Source organism: Candida oxycetoniae (assembly GCF_023343755.2).
Source record: "Candida oxycetoniae strain CBS 10844 chromosome Unknown scaffold47, whole genome shotgun sequence".
NCBI lineage: Eukaryota > Fungi > Ascomycota > Pichiomycetes > Serinales > Debaryomycetaceae > Lodderomyces > Lodderomyces oxycetoniae.
In genome coordinates, this window is record NW_026055414.1 from 80,710 (window position 1) to 102,975 (window position 22,266).

Sequence of the window (22,266 nt, forward strand, 5' to 3'; positions counted from 1 at the left end):
CTAAAAAAAAAAAATTCCTCATGTGTCCTTGCACTCCACAACTAAACTTTTTTTCTGTTTCTTATTACAGCAATCTTCTTCTTTAGTTGTTATTGCTGCAAAAAATAAAGCATCTCTTTTTAAATGATGATATAGATGGTGGTGGAAAATTGTTGATATTATGCGCAAAACATTTGTTAAAAATGATACAATAAAGAGGAAACAACAGCCCACAATATTGCAGTTTACAAAGTCTCAAATGGTAGAGCGTGTTGTGAATACAGAGTCATTGGTAAAACAAGAGTTTGAGCAACCAGTCAAGGAGAGAGAAGCAACACTGGACTTTGAGCAATCAGTAAAAGAGAGAGAAGCAACACTAGACTTTGAGCAACCAGTAAAAGAGAGAGAAGCAACACTGGACTTTGGTTGCTCTATTTATATCAAAAAGGAAGGTGAATGTGCTTTAGACCCTTTTGTGGAAAAAGAACAAGAAAAGCCCAAGGCATGTTCTAAGATTTACACCACAGAAAAGAAGATTGACGCGTTTTCTCTGACACAAGCTACTAGTGCAAGTGCAGCCATACTATGTCCCGTTTGCGACTTGGACTTGCATGAGTTGGACCTTCGAAGTCGAACTGATCACGTCGACACTTGTCTTGTCCGCGTGACTTTTGACGAGAGTGAAACATCACAACAGGATATTCAACTCGTGGAAAGGAAACAAACATCTATAAAGAAAGAAACGATAGAAGTGTTAATACCACCCGTAGAAAAGAAGAGAAAAGTGGAAAAGGATAAAATTAGGTACATCAATGCAGAAACTAATATCAGCAGCAATAAGCCCAAGATTATCAAGCCACCATCTACCAATGGAGTAAACACAAAGAATGGCAGTACTGTACCAATTGCCACCACCACCACCACCACTAGGAATATATCTTCGAGAAAAAAACCAATTTCGCCGCTCAAAATAATGACATTTCCGGTCAACAATCATCAAAAGCTAGATTATCAGGTGTCGGTGGATGCATTTTGTTTTGCCCCTCATGAAACAATTGACCAATATTTTCTAACACATTTCCATGCAGACCATTATGGTGGTATTTCCAAAAAATGGTCTTATGAAAGAGTATTCAAAGAAGATACGGACTATGAGAATGATTCAAAATACAAACGCATTATATATTGCACGGCTATCACCGGGAAGCTTTTAACTTTATATTTCTCCATTGATCCCAGATTCATCAAGATGCTAAAGATGGATACAAAGTATAAGGTGAAAAACTATGGTGATGATGTGGTTGATGTCGAAGATGGGGGCTATGTTAGCAATGAGGAGAGCCCTGGGTTGTATGTGACTGCACTAACAGCTAATCACTGTCCCGGCGCAAGCATTTTTCTTTTTGAATCCATCGGACTAGATGGGAAAATTCACCGGATCCTACATTGTGGCGATTTTCGGGTCAATATGACAATCCTAGACCACCCTTTACTAAATCGATTTAGTATTGGCCGCCATGATATCGAAAACACCTTGAAAATTGATAAAGTGTATCTCGATACGACGTATATGAACAAGACTTATGTGTTCCCCAAACAAGAACTTGTTTGTGAGACAGCTGCTTCATTGTTTGAGAACCTAACTTTACGAGAAGATGACAAAGCAAGTAATTCTTTATTTAATACTTGGTTTGGTCTACTTACACAATCACGAATAACTGATTTTTGGAAATCTGGGCGATCCCAAGCTGCAATGAATAATAACAGAAAGAAGAAGAAGTTTTTAATTTTGGTGGGTACCTATGTAATTGGTAAAGAGAAGTTAGCTATCGCTATTCTGAAAAGATTACAGTGTCCTATATATGTGTCGAATATAAATAACAGGAGAAACAAGTACGAAATATTGAAAACATATCAAGACGACTATTTGGATCTGGTTTTAACTGCGGATGATTTAGGTCGCGAAAATCCATCGGATTGCATTGTTCATTTAGTGCCTATGAGCATTGTGGGGTCTATTCAAGAACTATCAAATTATTTCAATCATAATAAATACTATGAGAATTTTGAAAGATGTGTAGGACTAAGACCCACTGGGTGGAGCTTTGCTCAGAACGGGAAAAATACAGATTCTCCACTGGAAGCGGAGGATTTAGTACCTCAAACACCACTTGAGGAAGTTATTAGAGTCATGACAACAACAACGAATTTTACATTTATGGATCATATATTATCACAAGGGTCCAAAAACACGAGCGTAAAGGGTCAACCAGATCAAGAATTGTACAGAATATACTCATTACCATATAGTGAACATTCATCATTTAGAGAATTGGCCTATTTTGTCGTGTTCTTCAATATTGGACGTGTTATACCTACCGTCAATTGCAATAATGAATTCAATTTAAAGCGAATGGAAGATATAATTGCAACATGGGAGCAGGTGAGACGTATTAAAACAAATACAACAATTGACAAGGACTTGCCTATACTGGATGAAATAGTAGAGAAAGTAAATGAGATATCTTTAGATACTTTTTGAAAGAAAAGTAGGAAGAAAAATAAAAAAAAAAAAGAAAAAAGAAAAAGGAGGAAGAAATCACAAAGAGGAAGAAGCAAGTTCAAAATATCTATTGAGGAAAAGAAAAAGGAATGATTGTCTATTATTATGAACTTTACTGTACATACCTAAGGTTTTGACTCTGTCAATTTGTTTTGATAAATATTTAGAATCGATTCGCATTCTTCATTGGTCTTGCATGAGCTCCATGATGCAACAAAGTCTCCATCTTGATAAGTGTTCTTTGAGTCTTTACTAGAATGGGGAGCACAGATGGCTTTAGCAGGAACAAGAGCGGTCTTGCTCAACACAAGAGGATGCCATTGCAATATATGAGTTAAGGCCGAGTCAGTTTCATACGGGAAACTTTTGTAATTCAAATAAAGTTTATCGCTCCAAATATCCACTAGCGCTTTACCAAAGGCGTCATTTTTAACAAAAAACGAACCGGTTTCAATCATTGTATCCAATTGTGCAGCTATCAACTTGATTGACTTTGCTTTTGTGCTTTTGTATGTTTTGATCAATCCATCTGGTGGAATCAATGGCTGGTCCCGTAACATTTGCTTCTCTAAAGCTTCTGGATTTAATAAAATTTGTTGAATGTTGCGCGACATATCCATAATAAGTCCATTCTCATCCAAATACCAGAACCATTGAGCATGGGGAAAAGCAAACATTGCGGCTCTTAAACAAAATAGCCTAACCCATTTTGATTTCTGGTCATCTTCTAAAGCCGCAAGCGATCCAAGTTGTGGAATAAACTCTTGTGCCCAACGCACATAAAGTCCACATTTTTGATAATGAGCATAGTCTACTCTATTTTGAACAATCTTGACTAATCCCCCCTCAGAATACTTGTTGAAATCAACAACTGTAACAATAACCACCTCGGGATAATTGTCTAGGGACTTTGGTCTATAAACAATTTTGTCCTGATTCTTGAAATAATTTTTAGCTTTTAACAACGGATCCTTCTCATTTTGTTCGTCTTCTTTGGCTTTTTGAACACTTGTATCTTCGTCATCTAATATGTTCAAGGACTTGAGTTCGGGTTCATCATATCCTGGTGTTTTTACCAGTGCTATTAAATTTCGAACTCCAAGTTGTTTCAAATAATTTGCATCCTGTATACGTGGATATATCAGCTTCAACTGGGTTTCAATCGTGTGCTTAGAAGAATACGGGTGAGGAGGAGGATATGAACGTACCGTTGAAGTATGGAAAATGTGCGAAATGAAAGCAAATGGGTTGAAGATGTACCATAGAAAAAGTAGTCCAATTATAATCAACGGCAATCGCTTTCGGTTATTCATTCGACTAAATGTGGCTGGTAGTGGCAAGATTGATTGGTTACCTTTGCTGTAACGCGGCTTGAATGCTCCCTTGCTGTGCAACATCTGCGAACAAGTTTGTAACCAATGTGTAAAACCGCTGTGTAAAACCGCTGTGTAAAACCACTATAGATGATTGAGCTTCTACTTTACTTTGATTCTTTATCTCCCCTGTTTGTTTGATCTCTAGAGATGCTTTAACTGGAAAAAACAATAAGAGAAAAAACAATAAGAGAAAAAATAAAAATAAAAAAAAAGAGAAAATGTTTTTTCAACTAGGCTCGATACTTTTAGGTGCAAAGTTAACAACTGAGCAGAGAAAGATAGGTAGATACCTACATACCTGCCTCTGTTTTTGCTTGGTCTTGGTTTTATTTACTTATGAAAAAAAAAAAAACTATTTCGGTGTCTCTTTACTTATTCTTTCTTCAATTACTTGCAATGCTACTTGTCTTCTCCTCTCTGCCACCGAGCTTGCCACGATATTGTTCACTTGATTCTCTTGTCTCTTTTGAGCTCTTGAATTACTTTGCTGCACTCTCTCGTCATTGAATGGAGTAACTATTCCTAAAAACACCGAGAATTCATATACTTGGTTGAAAACAGGGCCCAAATATGGTTTTGTGACGCTGGGGAAAAATTCAATCAATTGGAAAGTATCTGAAGCATCACCAATCAATATCGATCCATTAGCAGAGTCATTAGAGGAGATGGGCAATGTAGGCTCAGTTCTCAACGGTTGGAAAAACCTCAAATAGTTAAAAGCCACTAAGAAACTGACAATGGACGGTATTGCTGGATATAAAGAGTGGCTTATCAAGATCGACCAAAAACTCAATACTATCAAAAGGGCAAATGGTAAATGCTTAATTCTGAAATTAACCAATCCTTGAAACAATACAATATTATGTTCGGGGATCAATTGTTTAAAAACAACGAGAAATCCAAAATAGTACGATATTCCTCCACCTAGTGGTAAATCCATACTGTATCCATCGGATCTGAACAAGTTTGAAATAATTGCAATCAAAACAGTAATCAAGTTAGTCACACTTCCAATAACAAGTACAAATTTGACAGTTTCATAGTAGCCCCAAAACTTCTCAGCAAATTTACTTCCAACAATTAAAACAACAAAGGAAAATACAAATGATACTATAGTGATTTCTGCAAATATTGCCAGCACTATGACCCAGGGGAAAAAAATTGTGCTTTTAGGTATCAATTGGATGTATGGAACAGTGGTTTCATACACTATCCGATAGAACGACATTGGTGGAGGATTCGGATCCGTTATGGAGATAAAAAACTTTGCCACATACAAAATGGTAGAAGTTGTAACTAGCATACCTACAAGGATTCTAGTGGATGTGGGAACATTATGACCTCGTGTCAAACTCATAATAAACCTCAATATCTCTTTCTCTCTCTCTCTCTCTCTCTCTTGCTGAAAAATATTCTCGTTGACTTGACTTATTAGCTTATTGGCTTTCCAGCTTACTTGGTTCGTTAGCTTTCTAGTCTGTTAGCTTTCTAGTTTACTTGGTTTGTTTAACCTGGTTCGTATTGCTCAACTAAAATAAAGCGGTTATAGTTGGTGCCTAGGTTGAAATTCGCGCGTTTTTCAACCTACTCTTTTTTTTTCTTCTTCTTCTCTTCTTAACAATCTTTGAAAGTTACTTAACCACACCGAAATTTCCTTCTCACATTATTGAATATTCAACGTACGCCTAAGGGCTCTTTTGAGTATATCAAAATGCCCATATGTGTAGAGATTATGAACTTATCAAGATTTTTGAAATTCGATTTGTTACATTAATAGTATTTACACACACACGCATTATGTAGAGGGGGGTAGGGGGAAGGGAAAAGATTTGGATTAACCTTCTCTTATGAAAAACATAATATATAAAATTTCAAACTCTCTATAAATATCAAACATTACATAAACAATGACCTCAATAAAATAAAAAAAAAAAGAGAGAGAAGAAAGCAAAGAAAGATAAAACCATTCATGTTAAGCTTATCTTCTCTTTCCCCCTCCCCCCCCTCTCTAGTTTTTATCTTTTTCTTTTTTCTTCATTATTTTCCTTCTTTTTTCTTCCCTTCCTTTTGCATTGGAAAAAAGAGCTTATCTAAATGCGTTTGTGGAATATGGAGCGGCTTTAGTTGTTGCCTTGACGCTCAAGTAAGACCAAGTGTATGTGTTTGGTCTATTTGGACCAGTATCATTGTTAGATACGTTTCTTGGCTGGAACAATCCATTAGCAATTGATCCTGCACCACCTATGTTGGAAAACTGATCCTCTTTAACTTGACCCGAGGCAGCAGCTGGTGCAACAATGATTACAACGAATAAAACAAGAACAGTAAAGTATAACACACAATATTTTCTAACCATTCTCTTTCTCAATCTTGCTTGCTTTAAGGAATAAATCGGTGGTCTAATCAATCTTGATGGTTTCAACCAAAACAACATCATTGAGTGCCATCTGTCAATTAAAGGAATGCACAAGATTGGTAATTGGCAAAACAATATAACGTGTGCCAACATGAAATCACCAGCAAACTCTGACATTTCGCAAATCTTGGCAACAAACTCACGAGAAGGTTGGGTAAAAGCCATCCATCCCATACCTGTATTGTACCATTTACCAGTCCAAAAGGCGGTATTGGCCTTATCGTTTTTAAACTCTCTGGTCAAGAAACACAAGGTCAAAAACTTGAACAATAGCCTTTGAATGTAGATCATTGTAGCCAATCCCAACAACATTCTAGCAAAGCTGAATCCCTCTGTAACCCACATAACAATGAAAAATACAATGTGAACAATAACAGCAATACCATGAGCAATTCCCGCGATAACCGCACCCGTCTTTTTACAACACAATCCCAACATTGGACCAGCACAACAAGCTGTACCAACACAAGCAGCCAAAACACCACAATCAATAACAACTGGAGCTAAGGCACAAATAATAAGTCTCAAAACCGAGTTCACAGGTTGTGGCTGTGTCGAACCCAAAATCTCGTATGGGTACGAAGTGACACCAGTTTGAGCATTGATAAACGTGAATGCAATATAAAGACCAGCAGTGTAAATCAAAGTTGGAAGGAAATCGGCAAAGAAAACGTTAGATCTATGAGCTCTTGAAGCATCACCAGCAGATTTTTCAGATATATCACCAGTCAACTTACGTTTAAAACCAGTGATACGTGATCTAGAAAGTCTAACGTAGCCAATCCACGAGTTTCTGTGCCATTTTGTGTTACCTCTGGATAACCATCTGATAAAGTCTCTGTAGTCGATGAAAAAGTCCTCCCAAGCAAATTGATGAGGGTTGAAGATAAATGGCGAGAACATCAATGACGACAACGAAGCCCAGAACCACAACAATGGTGCTTGCCAGTGGGCAACAGTACCAAACAACAATATCAACATCAATCTTGCACCCATATAAATTGAGGAATCTGCAAAACGAGAATACAAAATTGAAAACGGAATTCTTGATGTGGCAAAACCTCTACCGGTCGATATATATCTAGCACCACCAACTGTTAAATCAGTGAAAACAGATGATGAATAAATCTGAGCAACAAAAACTTCAAACATTGGTGACAATGAAATAAAATGTCTCACAAACCTCTGGAAAGCTTTCCAAACACCCCTTTCGATCAACTCTTGCACAACCAATGGAATGAACGAAATGAAAAACACAATGAAAATGGACAAAGTATAACGTCTGATCCAGTCAACAGCTGGAGCAAGGTTATAACAACCATATGGGTACAAGACATCTTGAATTGGAACATCTTTATTATAAGAACAAATAATAGATTCATGCGCCAATGAATTTAAGTTAGCCAAAACCAAAATGAAAACTTGCAACGACATTTGAATAAACAAATTGTTGATGTGGAAACCTGGGTGACCATAATAAAAAGATAAGAAACGATCCAAGGGCAATTGAGTAGACAAATAGTAATACTCTCTAGACAACATCTGCTCACCCATACCGGCACCAATCTTTGTTGTAAAGTTCAAAATCGAACCAAAACCCATATCTCTACCTTTACCACATTGGTAATATTCACAATGCTTAATCTTACCACCTCTCATCATTGCTGTCATACCTGCATAAATATCCTCATTTAAATGCAAACCTTTTTGAGCTTTAGAAACACCACCTCTGGTCAACATAAACGTTGCATTCAAAAAATCCGGATGACCATAGTGTAATTTACCACCAATCTGGGCCAATGTTCTAGCAAACAAAGTACCAAAAGTCTGCTCCTTACCGGCGGCAACATCACCCAAAACACCAGAGTTTTCTGAAAAGATATATTCTCTAGCACCCAATATAGCAACTGGATCCTTCTTCTCAGCTTGCTCTTCACTCTTCAAGTTTGGTGCATATGGGTTGACATGTTCGACATTTAATTCTTCAAATTCAGCCAAGACTGATCTAATCTTTAAACATTCTTCCAAATAGTTATCTTGATTGGCATCAATCAATTGGATGTACTCACCTCTGTGGAAAATAATAGCATGATTTTGATTATCTGACTTACCATCACCCAAGATTGGGTTACCTGACAATTGAACTCTAAACTTAGGACGGCGTCTACCGTTTTCCAACATCTCACAATGACCATCAATCAATGAAGAATAAACTCTTGGTTCTCCATCCTCTTCCAAAGCTGGTTCTTCGTCCAAAAAGGCAATTTGTAAGTCAGGGTAGGCACGCAACAAAAACTCGGCATTTTCCATTTCGTCATCTTTAAATTTGGCTAATCTTTGCATGGAAACCAAAAATCTAAATTTTCTTCTAGCCATTTTCTCAAGTGCCATTTCAAGGCCTTCTGGATCTCCACCAAAATATTGAACTAATTCAGGGTTTTCAACTCTGTACAATAATTTAATGGCTCTTGCATAATTCATAAATCCAGAAACAGTTCTGTATAATGTCTGGGATCTCAACGAAGCCCAGATTCTTGTTCTCAAAGTGTACTCTGGTGCAGCAGATTTGAAACCAATACAGTAGAATGGTAAGTCATCAATCTTTGATTTCAAACCATCTTCAGACAGTTTTTCAGAATCATCAACATTCTCGTATGCAGCAGTTTCCTCAGCCAAAATCTTTGTATCCTTCACAAAACAATCCCACTCAACCGGGTGCAACTGTTTCAAATATTCCAATAAGGTAACTCTTGAAAACTGATCATCTTCTCTAATAATTTCTCTCAATGACAACAAAATCTTTTCAGAGTAATGTGGTGTAAAAACAGTAAATGTGGGCATATTGTCCACAGGTAACGGTTCGGGAATAGGAGTAGCCAAAGATTGAGCAAAAAAGGAGATTCTTCTTTCAGCTTCCGAATTTCTTGGGAAAAATTCAGTTTCGAAATTGTTATCATCCTGTGAAACGAAAAAGGTTGGGGCTCTCAATGTTCTTTTACCTTCAATTTCAGATGGAACTTGATGATACAATAATTTTTGCACATGGTCAATGGCCAATAAATGTTCTCTGTACATGGAAATAACAATAGCATTCCAAATTTGTGAAATCAAGACTTTTGGCTTGTACTTGATTTCCATTTCAGTGGTGGCTAAAATCTTTGAGTATATTCTTTTTGGAAGCCTAGTAAAAATGTTTCTCCATGGCGTTAAAATTGAAATACCCAAATAAAATGAACGTCCAATGGAAAAGATACAGTTACAAATAATGTACCACATATAAGTATCCAAAAAGAACAATAACAAATCAACTGCGTACATCAATCCCAAAACAATCTTTGCTTGGTGTCTACAAACACGAACACCATACCAAACTTCACCGACACATCTCATTTCCATTGTTGACAAATATCTAATTGGATCTCTCAAGGACAAGGTCAAAAAGAAATAAGACTCGGTCAATTTTGCAAGGAAAACCAAAAACCAAAGTAAGTACGACATCCACATGTCCAAACCTTTCAATTTGATGAAATTGGCTGTAAAAGTTTGTGATGAAATGAATTTTCTTGACCTCTTGTTCATGTACGAAGTGAATAAACCACCCAATGGCATAATGGAGAAAAACACCAATGTAGCAATAGCTATGAAAAACCCAACTATAGAAACAGCAAGGGCAGATTTGGAATACAATACTAATCCTGCTACTTTAAAGGTGTAAACAACAGGCACCAAATTGAGGAGGAAAATCAATATCAAAAACATTAACCGGCGAGTCAAATGTTGTGCACCTGCCCATTCTCTGGGAACAAACATCCATTCAAAAAGCGTTGCCAAAATTTGAATAAATGATGCAAGGATACCACCAATTGCACAAGCGGCCCATCTTGAAGAAGCAAGCGGTTGATTATTCAAAGTCTGAACATAATGCTTAGTGTACAAGGTTGGCGAATTGTATGCGGTGTACATCCAATAAATTGTAAAGTGAATAATCCAAATTCTGTTGAAATTGGTGATAAAATGCAACCAAGTTCTAATTTCTTTATAAGTTTTGAAAAACACATTACCCCATTCAACTTCTCCTAATCTCAAATAACGTTCTTCCTTTGGAATGTCAACCAATCTGGTACCGTCATTAAATAAAATTCTTGAGATACCTTCTGGGTACCAAAACAACTGATTAACGTCATCATAACCAATGACTTTGTTGTGATCCTTTTCACGCTTAACAAATCTTCCTTCATATACTTCGTAAACCTGCGATCTAAGAAATCTGTACAATGGAGTAATGACTCTATTCAAATAGTCACCTTCTGGTACCGGTTCTTGTCTCTGTTGACACAATGGAGATTCTAAATAATCATGTGCAGACTTGTAAATGTAGCACAAACACTCTGGTGTAAAACGCACTTGATTAGCTTCACCCCACAATAATAAATAAAGTGCAATATCACAAACTCGCTCTTCGGGTGTCAATGCATTCATTCTTGCTTTCCATCTGATTTCCGCAGCTTCCAACGAGTAGTCACCTTCTAATTCATTAGCCAAAGCATCCACGTCTTGCCCATGTTCCTCAGCAGCTTTTCTTGCCTTTTTTGATTTTTTAGAAGCTTTTCTTGCTTTTCTACCAACTTTTCCCAATGTCATACTAGCAAAACCAATAGAGTCATCTAAATCTTGTTGCGAAGAAAAAAACCATTTTCTGTAATTGGCATTGTCACCACCAATGTAATCTGCATGCAAGCTCAATAATGCTTGCGCGGGGGACATACGTGAAGATCTCGAATCCAATAATGTCATGAAATAATCAAACATATTCCTCATTGAATCTCTTTGAAAACCAAACTTGTTTGTCAAGTCAATGAAAATATCTTCAATATGCTCAATTTTGATTGGAGCTTGTGGATCTGCTGACCATGCTGGGTACGGCAAATTGGACGAGATGTGAAACTGTGAAGGATCATAGCCTTGACCTTGGCCACCATAGATTGGCGTCGAGGCACCCGAAGACCTTGGATCTCCTCCATAACTCATTTGAGAAGGTGTGTATTGTGTTCCATATTGGTCATAACCTGGCGTGCCTGGAGTTTGTCCTCCACCATAGCTAAAATCCGAAAACGCTTCGGGATCAGCGTTATACCCCTGAGCATTCATTGGCTGACCATGATATTGGTTGGGATCTTGGTACCCGTCCATATCGTAAGGCTGTTGATGATACTGAACGTTGGGATCTTGATTATACTGAAAATTGGCGTCCTGATTGTACTGTGCATTTGGATCGTAAAAATCTTGTTGTGGCTGCTGTGGCTGTTGCTGTTGAAGCGGCGGTGGTGGCACTTGCTGCGGCTGTTGCTGGGGATTGTTGCCATTACTATCATCATATGCTTGCTGATAGTAGCCACCACCATTACCACTACCACCCTGTTGATTAGGATCGTAGTAGTTATGAGGGTTGTTATCGTTATACGACATCTAATTACTTTTCGTTAGTATCACCTTTAATTGAACCCAGTAGTTGCAAAAAACTATGGTAACAATTCTGGAAACCGGTATCTCTATTGTCCGGTGTGAATCAATGTGTAACAATCAAGGGGAACCCACAAATCAGATCAAAAAAAAAAAAAACACTGTAAATGTAAAAGTGAAACTGGTAAGATTTGTAGTGAACGAACAAAAAAAAAAAAAGAAAAAAAATATTAATATCAGTGTATTAATATTAATATATTAGTTTAGTTTTGTTCGTTACCAGGAAAATACAGTGAAATTCTTGGATAGCAATAAGAAAGCGGAATAATAAAGGTGCTTTTCAAAACGTGCAATATGGGAGGAGTGGAGGGGGGGTAAGGATCTGGATAATATAGATTACTTGAAAAGATTCTCCTTGATTAAACTTCCTTGAAATTAATGATAACTCTGAGAATAAGTGGAAAAATAATAATGGGTTGTAATAGAAAATGGACCCAGCAAGACAGCCTTTCTCGTTCTGTCTTTAAGGGTGAATATCTTTCTTTTCTGGAAAAGACGATTGAGCCTGGCTCTCTCTCTCTCTCACTCTCTATCTTTTTCTTTTTTTTACTTTCTGGAGTAAATCTAATTTTAGCTTGTAAAAATGGGTCAAGGTTGTAATACCTGCAATAGCAATTCTAATTCGAAAAATAAAATTAAAATAAAAAAAAAAAAGAAAAGGAAAAAAAAAGACTTCTTTTTCCGTCTTTTTTTTTTTGTTCTAAGGAAATCTGAAATCTGTATATCTGTGAATCTTCGTGTAGGTGTGAGGAAGAAACATATAAGTAGATAGCTATTGACCACAAAACGTGTTGGCTTTGACTTCTATCCCACTTTGATATAAAATCGGTGCCGAATTTTCAAAATACCCAAGCGTGTGAGTTCTTTCTTAGTTCTTATTGGCACGACAAAAAAGACTGATGTTGAAATCCGTCTATAATGTAATTTGTTAAAAAAAAAAGTGTACAAGCTCAAGCTCAAGCTCAAGCGTGCCAAATGCAAAAGCAAAAAACCCGGATGTTATACCATCCAAGGTCGAGGATTGATTTTTCGAACGCAAACTGTGTTAATTTTTCTCTCTTTCACTATAGTTAAACATCGCCTTAATTGAGTTATCAGTGTCTGACTCCTGAGACAAAAATAAAGACAAAGTACGTGCACTTTTGGCTAAAAGAAACTATGAAATTTCTTTTCCTCCTTAAACATTTTTAGTCGGTTTATTTTAAAGTGTCTTTGTTTTTTTTTTCTCTCTCTCTAGTAGAGTGAACTTCACTTGCAAACTTTGAATTTTTGAAATCATTATTTGGTTAAGAATAGCTCTCTTAAAATAATCTTTCGTATAGTCTTGTCTAAGTCTCTTTTTCTTATTGTTTAGTTGAGTGGCGAGAAAAAAAAAGTAATGAGATCTAAATGTATTGAGAACAAGGCCAAATGTCTCATCACCATCATGGTTATAAAAAAAATACAACCTCTCATAATTGCCTCTGATTTTCTGCAATCTTGACATAAAATTCGTATTTTTGTCTAGGTGCATTATCATTTTAAAAAACTTATCATCATGTAAAAATTTATTGGTTCTTGCTAAAATTTGTCTTCAACCTCTGAGATAATGAAATATAAATTGTTTTTACACTACCCAATTTCAAGAGTGAAAAGTTAAAATCCCAGTTCGGCTCTTGATATGGAATATTATTGCTGCCAAAATGTACAAGAGCTGAGCTTAATTGGTGATGGCTCTTTTCTATATTTTTTCATTCTAGTTCATCATATCTCCTCACTTTTTCCCCAGCTAGGTCGGATCAAGTCATATCTTTTCACTTTTTCCCCAGCTGGGTCGGATCAAGTCATATCTCCTCACTTTTTGCCCAGCTGAGTCGGATCAAGTCATATCCTCAAAATTAATTTATCTTCTCTCCCCTCCCCTTGATTGCGAATCACAAGCTTTAATCCTCTCTTACAGTTTAAATCTTAACCCCTTCTTCTCCGTCTTTTCTTTTCCTTTCCTCCCTCTATCTATCCATCTATCTCCTTATTTCCATCTCTCTCTTTTATTCAATGATCAGTTCTCCAGAACCCGAGTTGTCCATAGTTTTTAAGCTCCAGCATAAACAAAATACGTACCCTTCTTCTAATGCCCTCCTTTCTTGTTCTTTATTCAATAAACGAATGAATTAATAATACGGATGAAACAAGAATAAGAATGAACAAGGTTGTAGTGTAGAAACACTTTAGTGATAACAAGGTTTCCACGAAAGAAAAGAAAAAAGAGAGGAAGAAAGGTTAAAAAGAAAAAAAGTTTTTTAAAAAAAAGAAGGACAAGAAAATATCGGAAATGTCAAACTTACTGAACAAAAAGAGAGACTCTTCAAAAACTTTATCTCCCACTGTGAAGTTCTTTTTGATAGAAAATAGAAAGAAAAAAATAATAATCACTTCGAATCGGGGTACGCAACAACAATGTGTATATTCGATGCAAAGGTTTGTCCTCATTTGGCGCTTGATTTTGATCGATTTTTCGGTTGTATGACAAATCAGTAACAAAAATATGTCTAGAACAAAATGCCACAAAACAACTCACTTACCATAGTATTCTCTTCTATCTTACTCACCTACTTGCATTAAAGGAAACAACTCTCTTGTTTAAAAGGTAGTGTCTCTTTCTACAGCTAGTGTCTTTTCCGATATTCAAGGGTGAGACTTGCTTACATACTTACTGCAGGCTAGGTAAGATCATCTCAAAAGTTTCTATTTTTAACTTTTTTTTTTTTTTTCGCTTTCAAATGTCAAAAAATTTTCGCGTCGCGTAGTGTTTTATTGTTTAAAGCTGGACTTTTATCTACCCTGTCAAAACTACTAATCATGTCATCGCTTCCCACTCCACAACACAACTTTTCATGTTGTTTTGGTTTCTGTTGTTGTCGTTGTTGTTGTTGTTTTTTTTTCTTCGGCGGCTACTACGGAGGAAAAGAGGAGACCAGGAAGAAGATACTACTGTGTGGAATTTTGCGTTTTTCCAGTTCATACTAAACCAAGACGTTCTATACTCGTACTTCATGTATTTGGTTGAGTTCTACAATGAAACGAAAATGTTCATTTTCTAATCTACTTCTTTCAATGTCTGGTCTCAGTTTCTATCATTTTCTGTTCCTATTTTGTTCCTTCTTCTTTTCTTTTTTTCTCTACCTGCATCATATAACTGGTCTTGACCACATCTTTGGGGTCAATTCTTTTTTTTCACGATGATTCATATATCTTGGTTTTCCTCAAGATGGGGGGTAATGAAGAAGCAAGGTGCGGAGAAGCAACCACAACCAAAAAGCGGAAGGGGTGCTTAGCAAGAGGGTAAAGGAGAATCAACGCGTGTTCTGTAAATGAAATCAATGGAACAGCCGGCAAAATCTTTAAATTATGGTTATATCCATATCCAATATGGTAAGCAATTCCATCTTTATGCTTCCCCTTCTGTGTTTGTGTGTTTTTTTTTTGTTTTTTTTTGTATTTTGACTTCCCGCCTTTGAATGAAAGTTTTTGTATGCTTGCTAAAAGGTTAAAAAGAAACTTTGGAAAAAAAAAAAAAAATTAAATCATCTAAGCCGCAGTTTTATGATTTAGTACATTAAATTTCCTTATCGAGTAAATTGTTTCAATCGTGCGATTTTACAATCAGAGCCAATCTCCAAGGGTAAGTAGCAAATATAATTATTTCAACTAAAAGTTCTCTCTTCTGGTGAAAAATGTTTACTTGTATCTCTATTTCCCCTTTTCCCCTTATCCTAAATTTCTCTAAGCCTATTTACGTTTCCTGCATTAGTTTAAAAACTTTTATTCATTTTTTAACCAAATATTGAAAAAAGCAAGTAATTCAAGAAAAACATCGAGACTATCGAGCAGAGCGAGATAGTGGAGCACACTAGCTGCCACCGACACCAATATGTCAATAAGATAGCTCTATATTTAATAGAACGATCTGTATTTTTGAAATTCATCTCATAAGCGTCCCCCTTGTAGCTAACAACAGTAAAATGCATTTTTGAATAACTACATCTAATTCCTTCTAATCTCCAGTTGGTCACGTGTTTCAGCTTATTCACGAGATACAGTTCACGTGACTCAATATACACTCAAATGAGAAATTTTTCACTTACTTTTTTCATCATCTACTACCTCTTCAACTCTATTAAAAATACTATTTTAAAACACCTGTACTGCCCTATATCTATATCTATATATATATATATATACATACATAAATATACGCAATTTTTTTATTCATTCCAACCTAATGTTTGTAATTCATTTCTTATTTCATCCTCCTTTGAAATTTTAATCACCTGAGTGTCCTCTAACGATTCACCACTGGCTTGTTTCATCTTTAATTGTTCAATGGCTCTCAATTTCTTCAATAATGATCGAATTTTCTTTTCTTCTAATGACGCTACACCTCCATATACCACTCCACTAGTTTCTTCTGACTTTCCAGCAGCAGTAGCAGCAGTAGCAGCAGCAGCAGCATTGCTGCCGATACCGGCATTACCAGGCGTATTTGGTGCCGGGCTTGGCGATTGCTGCTCTTTACCCTTTTTTGCTTCTCTTTTCTTCCTATTTTTAGCAGCTGCTTTACTTTCCTTTTCAACTACTGGTGCAGCACCTGGTACAACTCGGTGCCTTGGCGTAGTTCCTCCATTTTTGGTAAACCCTGGTGGCGGCGATGGAGTAACACCTCTGATGCTATTCTCAAGTTCTCTTTGATGCAACGATGTTGACTGAGCTGAAGAATTGCCGCTTCCACGTGCATGTGGTGGACGATACGCACCAGCGGGTTTAGTGGCTGCAGCGTTTGCCATTGCATCACGTTTGGCAGTATATTCTAAAGTAGATTCATGTGCCTCTGGAGCTGGCTCTAAAACACGCAACGCTGGAAACAAACTCAAATCCTGAGGCTTCCATCCAATGGAATATAATTCCTGAAATTCTTTCAAGTAAATTAGCTTCCCACTAGCATGCCAAACCTTTAACCCATTATCAACTCTTAACCTAGGAGATGTTGTGGCTGTTAAAATAAATCGTCCACACGGAGACCATTCACATACTGAAGTATTCGATGCTTCAAATGTAACAACCTTTGAAAACTTATTTTGACGGTCATATACATCAACTGTACCTTGCAAATTACCAAATCCAGCAACTAAAACAAATTTGGCATGTGGAGAATATAATATGGTGTTTCTTGGTGCAATGGGTAAAGAATGTATAGCGTTACCTCTAGCATCAAAGAAAGTTGTTTCCGAAGGCATATAGCCATACGACACGGCAAACTCACGAGCAGTTGGAGACCAAGTAATGTCATGAATTGGCCCCTCTCTTTGCAAATCGATTCTTGAATCATATGAGCCAGCTATTCCTAATAAATAAAGATTAGTTTCACCATAATACGACTGGTTAGTAGTGTCATGGTCAGTTGAAGCCAATGCTAACAATGCAGTCCCCAAGGAGTTCCATTTCAATTGACACCTTTCAGCTTTGAAAAAGTTTTTGAAGCAAATTGGCAGATTGAAATTTGGTATATTGTAGATAGACACGTTTGCCGGATTACTTGATTTCTCAGGTATGAAAACGGCTAAACTTGGATTTTTTCCGGGAGATATTTGAAAGTTTTGAAATGTTGATTTAGAATCATCTAATCTGTACTTGTGATTTGGTTGATTCATATTAATCACAGTTGAGCTTTGTGAGTCAATTTCGAAAAATTGTATTTCACGGTTATTGACGCCTCTACTGAACAATGTCTCTTCACTTGTAAATTGCGGCTTCCAACCATTTTGATGCTTGACACTCCATTCAGCAATTATCGATTTGGTCAAGACATTAAAAATTTTTAAGTTGTTGTTCCATGTGCCATTCTCTTTATTCAACTGCACGGGTTTACACCAAAGACATAAGAACGATCCTTTTGGTGAAAAGCATATATCAAATACTTCGGGCATTTCAATACGATGATACAACTGAGCTTGTGCCAAAGTGTCTAATATCACAACCTCATTAGGTTGAGTATATGCAAAAAAACGTCCATTTTTCGAATACAATGCTGCTCGACATTCAGCCAGTGCTTTTGGAGAAATGGTGATATCTTGAAAATCCTGGAAAATTTCAACGGATTTCGGGAGACGGCCTAAACAGGATGAGGGAATAATTTCGTTAGTAATCAAAATAATACTTTTTAGAGATGTCCAATTTAAAGACATCTCTAAAAATGAGTCTCTCTAAAGGTGTCTCCAGAGGTGTGTCCAGAGGTGTGTGTTCTCTAAAGATCGACATCTTTGGAGATGCCTCTAGAGAGACATCTCTCGTGAGGTATCTCTCTAAAAGTGTGTTTCTCACTTACTCAGTTGATCTTACATACAATAAAACTCTGTAGATTTCGACATTCTTAACGACCCCTGTTCTAAGTTTTTTTTCTCTCTTTTTTCTGTTTTTAACTATGCACCAACCTTTTTACAAAGCTATTGCCAATTGTTACTGCTCCTAAAGTATTTCTCCGGCGGGAGTAAGGGTGTAAAACTGATTTTTTTTGATGGTGTTAATCCTTCTCGAATAGAAATCTCGAATATAAGATCTCGATTTTTTTTTTCCCTTACTTTCTTTTCGTTCACTTTGTAATCAAAGAGTGAAAAAAAAAAAAAAAGTTTCGCAACAAGATGCAACTACATTTTGATTTTCTTTTTTCTTTTCCATTGGTTTGTTTTATTAAAGGGATTTCTAAGCAAAGTAAGAAGAAGAAGAAGGAGGAGGAAGAGGAGAAGGAGGAGGAGGAGGAGGAGGAGGAGGAGGAGGAGGAGATAAAGATATTGAGAGATCATTATTAGTCCTTTTTCACCTCTCCAAAGTTTAAATGACCAGTTTGTTCAGCATGTTTTGAGGCGCCCACTTCTCCAATTAATATCAGATAACAATCCAAACATCGCACACGGAAAGTTGTTGTATTTGTAGAATAATTTTTCTCCTGTAATAATTTGCAAAGTTTATTAGTTGCATCAATTATAGTTTTCTCTTCATTAGTATTGAGTTCCCAAACACATTCGTCCGTGTCTTTGTTCTTTGTTGATAATTTGCTATTGATAGCTAATACGTCATAATGTACACCACTGTATATTAGCAAAATGAATTTTGTTGGATTTTGCTCTTCATTTTTTATTTTGATGAAATTTCCCAGCTCTATATCAACACATGTTATCTGCACATCAAACCAATCGGCTAATATCCCCAATTCAATTGCGCCGCCCCAACTATCCTTCTTTAATATCCATTCACAGTACTCTTTACGTGGCCGACCTAGTATCGTGTCTGAATATAGCACCGCGTTTTTTTCTATATAACTCACAACAACTTTGCGTAGTTCCTCGGGGGGCGAAACCGATTTGTATGACGATGCTCCTGAAATTGCATACGATACTGAGTTGAATAAACAAGAATTGTCATCGGGGATGTTCCTCAATATTAGATACTTCTTCAATGAGTTCATATACACAGCAGGTATATCCTCTCTTGTATCGGCTTTTTTACTCGGCGGATTATCATCATCATCACCACCGTCTCCACCGTCTCCACCACCACCACCGTCGCCATCATTCTTACACGTTGCAACTTGAACCTCCTTTCTTCTACTCAGCTCTTCCAAATCCGACGAGGCGGACAACTTTCGCTTCATAGACGCAAAACTAATGAGTAATTGATCGCCATCATTTATTCCCTTATCCAGTATGGATTCAGTTAGACTATATGAAAGATCAATAGGTTTTGGTGGGAACCCTGTTTTTACCGATGTAACCACTTCAGACACATCAGTATGTAAATCTTTATTCAATTGAATCTCCGATAAGAAGTCCTTGAAAAGATGGCTTGGGTCGACATTGATGGTGGCGACCCCTCCATCTGCTTTAAGTTTGAGTCTCATGCAAGGGGGGAAAGATTTATATCGACATGAAGTGGCATAAGACTTTGTAATAGTCGATAGCGCGCGCGCCGCCTTTGATGGTTTAATTTTTTTTTTCTCTTCGTCTTATAAATGGGGAAGAGAAGATTGTGTTGATATAGCGCGATAATATAGGAAAATAGAGAAAACGGAGCTTTTGCTATAATTGAAGGGGAGGAGGAGAAAACGGAGCTTTTGCTATAATTGAAGGGGAGGAGGAGAAAACAGAGCTTTTACTATAATTGAAGGGGAGGAGGAGTCAAAATTGGGAATTATCTTTAATTTTCCATTTCAACTTCTATCGATACTTGCGTCAGCTGATCTAAGCTAACAGTTTCAGCTTGCTGTTTCTGAAATTGTTCAGATGGAACACCAGTGATTATTGCACTTAGAGTATCCCTTTTTTGACTATTCACTTTGTCGTACTCTTCTTTATTTTCAATCTTGAAATGCTCCAATTGCTTGTATTTTTCTACCGACTCCATAAATTTCAACATGTTGACACCACTGGCAGCTTCAGCTTCTAATGGTGTATATGGTCTCTCCTTCAAAATCTTTACCCTTCTCTTATGAACCTTAGACTTTTGATGGCGATCTAGACTTATTTGATTTTCAAAGTATTTTGCACATTCTATACAATAGTATTGACCCAACCCAGGCTTATACTCATCCAAGGGCTGGTTTTTGAGATTGTTTATAGACTTTGTGGTAGCGAGATCATTATATATTAGGTCCAAATCTCTCGTTCTCCTCTTTGTCTTGTATCTTTTAACACTATACCTACCCATTTGATTTATTCGTGCACCCTATAAAATCACTCTTACCTCTTCCTTTTATATCATTAAAACAAGAGATGAGCTAAGATAATATCATTTACTAATAATATCACACGGGCTAGAGACCTAGGCACGTGCTGCAGATCCTTTTTTTCCGTCAATTTCTTTTTTTTTTCTTTTTTTCTTCCTCTTAATTTTTTTTTTTTCCCCTTTGCCTTGTATTAGGAAAGATTGAGCACTGAGCAAAAGTGGTAGAAAAATTACGTTTTGATTGAAAGACATACTGTACTGCTTCAAACCACTAAAGATTAAATAAGGTATGTTGATCCCACAAGGAACGAACATTTACACTAGAAGAATGCAGAGGATGGAGTCAAGAAGAATAGCGGCAGCAACAAGCAACAACAGGGTCTTAGACATTCACTAGTTGACCAGAAATTAATCACTACGGGGAGCTTACTTTTACACACATTTTTTTTTGCACTTTATGTATGAAAATTTTTGGATTTGTAATCAATCATGACATTTCCTTAGACATAAAACCCCCAATAATTGCAGCGTCATATACAATCTACATCAACATCATTCTTCCTTTTCCTTGAAATTACCCTTCTTTTTTTCTTCTTTCTTTTACACCCTTTTCTAGTACTAACAAATTTCTTTTTCAAATAGACAAAAATGGCTAGAAGACCAGCTAGATGTTACAGATACTGTAAAAACAAGCCATACCCAAAATCTAGGTACAACAGAGCTGTTCCAGATGCTAAAATCAGAATCTATGATTTAGGTAGAAAGAAGGCACCAGTTGACGAATTTCCATTATGTATTCACTTGGTTTCTAACGAGTTGGAACAATTATCATCTGAAGCTTTGGAAGCTGCTCGTATCTGTGCCAACAAATATATCACCAAGATGTCTGGTAGAGATTCATTCCACTTGAGAGTTAGAGTACACCCATTCCACGTCTTACGTATAAACAAGATGTTGTCATGTGCCGGTGCTGATAGATTGCAGCAAGGTATGAGAGGTGCATGGGGTAAACCACACGGTTTAGCTGCCAGAGTTTCAATTGGTCAAATCATCATGTCTGCTAGAACCAAGGATTCCAATAAAGAAGTTGTTATTGAAGGTTTGAGAAGAGCTAGATACAAGTTCCCTGGTCAACAAAAGATCATCATTTCAAAGAAATGGGGATTTACACCATTGAACAGAGAAGAGTACGTTGCTAAAAAGAATAACGGTGAAGTTTTGGATGACGGTGCTTATGTTAAGTTCTTGTCAAGAAAAGGTAATTTGGAACAAAACTTGAAACAGTTTCCTGATTTCCACTACAACGCTTAAGTTTTTTAGAACAGTGAGTAGTAATAAACATGTATAAGAATTTGACCTAAACAATTACAGACACTATCGAGCAGAGCGAGATAGTGGAGCCTCATTGACTATCAGGTTTTCAACTTCTAAACGACAATTTTTGAAACTTTTGAGTATAAACCCCCTTTCCAAATTTCAAATGTCAAACTCCCTTTTCAACAAAGTTTTCTCTTTGTCAGTGGTAGAAGCTCTGTATGTAATAACAGAAACGGAAATATCATTTTTATTGACAAATGTCACATGCTTCATGATTTAGAACTCCGATTCTCTTATTCCATTTCAAAATGCGCCACTTGCTTTAAAAAGAAAAAAAAATA

The 22,266-nt window shown here is 36.7% G+C and overlaps 8 protein-coding genes across 8 annotated transcripts; 2 read left to right on the forward strand and 6 right to left on the reverse strand. All coding sequences in view use genetic code 12, as the record gives it.

Moving 5' to 3' along the window:
- Positions 1 to 238: 238 nt before the first annotated feature.
- On the forward strand, positions 239 to 2,521 carry KGF56_002275 (DNA cross-link repair protein PSO2; the record flags this gene model as incomplete). Its single annotated transcript, XM_049323486.1, has 2 exons — positions 239 to 1,329; positions 1,486 to 2,521. 2 exons carry the CDS (start codon positions 239 to 241, stop codon positions 2,519 to 2,521), a joined length of 2,127 nt encoding a protein of 708 aa, XP_049180691.1.
- Positions 2,522 to 2,667: 146 nt separating this feature from the next.
- MNN11 (alpha-1,6-mannosyltransferase) lies at positions 2,668 to 3,855 on the reverse strand (the record flags this gene model as incomplete). Its single annotated transcript, XM_049323487.1, has 1 exon — positions 2,668 to 3,855. The coding sequence occupies one exon, from the start codon at positions 3,853 to 3,855 to the stop codon at positions 2,668 to 2,670; it is 1,188 nt and encodes a 395-aa protein (XP_049180692.1).
- Positions 3,856 to 4,270: 415 nt separating this feature from the next.
- On the reverse strand, positions 4,271 to 5,221 carry KGF56_002277 (uncharacterized protein; the record flags this gene model as incomplete). Its single annotated transcript, XM_049323488.1, has 1 exon — positions 4,271 to 5,221. One exon carries the CDS (start codon positions 5,219 to 5,221, stop codon positions 4,271 to 4,273), a length of 951 nt encoding a protein of 316 aa, XP_049180693.1.
- Positions 5,222 to 6,004: 783 nt separating this feature from the next.
- GSC1 (1,3-beta-glucan synthase) lies at positions 6,005 to 11,800 on the reverse strand (the record flags this gene model as incomplete). Its single annotated transcript, XM_049323489.1, has 1 exon — positions 6,005 to 11,800. The coding sequence occupies one exon, from the start codon at positions 11,798 to 11,800 to the stop codon at positions 6,005 to 6,007; it is 5,796 nt and encodes a 1,931-aa protein (XP_049180694.1).
- A 4,298-nt stretch (positions 11,801 to 16,098) lies between these two features.
- Positions 16,099 to 18,258, reverse strand: KGF56_002279 (uncharacterized protein; the record flags this gene model as incomplete). The annotated part of the gene is made up of 2 exons (XM_049323490.1): positions 16,099 to 18,002; positions 18,234 to 18,258. 2 exons carry the CDS (start codon positions 18,256 to 18,258, stop codon positions 16,099 to 16,101), a joined length of 1,929 nt encoding a protein of 642 aa, XP_049180695.1.
- Positions 18,259 to 18,692: 434 nt separating this feature from the next.
- Positions 18,693 to 19,784, reverse strand: KGF56_002280 (ubiquitin-specific protease; the record flags this gene model as incomplete). The annotated part of the gene is made up of 1 exon (XM_049323491.1): positions 18,693 to 19,784. The coding sequence occupies one exon, from the start codon at positions 19,782 to 19,784 to the stop codon at positions 18,693 to 18,695; it is 1,092 nt and encodes a 363-aa protein (XP_049180696.1).
- Positions 19,785 to 20,080: 296 nt separating this feature from the next.
- Positions 20,081 to 20,590, reverse strand: KGF56_002281 (uncharacterized protein; the record flags this gene model as incomplete). The annotated part of the gene is made up of 1 exon (XM_049323492.1): positions 20,081 to 20,590. One exon carries the CDS (start codon positions 20,588 to 20,590, stop codon positions 20,081 to 20,083), a length of 510 nt encoding a protein of 169 aa, XP_049180697.1.
- Positions 20,591 to 21,256: 666 nt separating this feature from the next.
- Positions 21,257 to 21,919, forward strand: RPL10 (60S ribosomal protein uL16; the record flags this gene model as incomplete). The annotated part of the gene is made up of 1 exon (XM_049323493.1): positions 21,257 to 21,919. The coding sequence occupies one exon, from the start codon at positions 21,257 to 21,259 to the stop codon at positions 21,917 to 21,919; it is 663 nt and encodes a 220-aa protein (XP_049180698.1).
- Between the last annotated feature and the right edge of the window lie 347 nt (positions 21,920 to 22,266).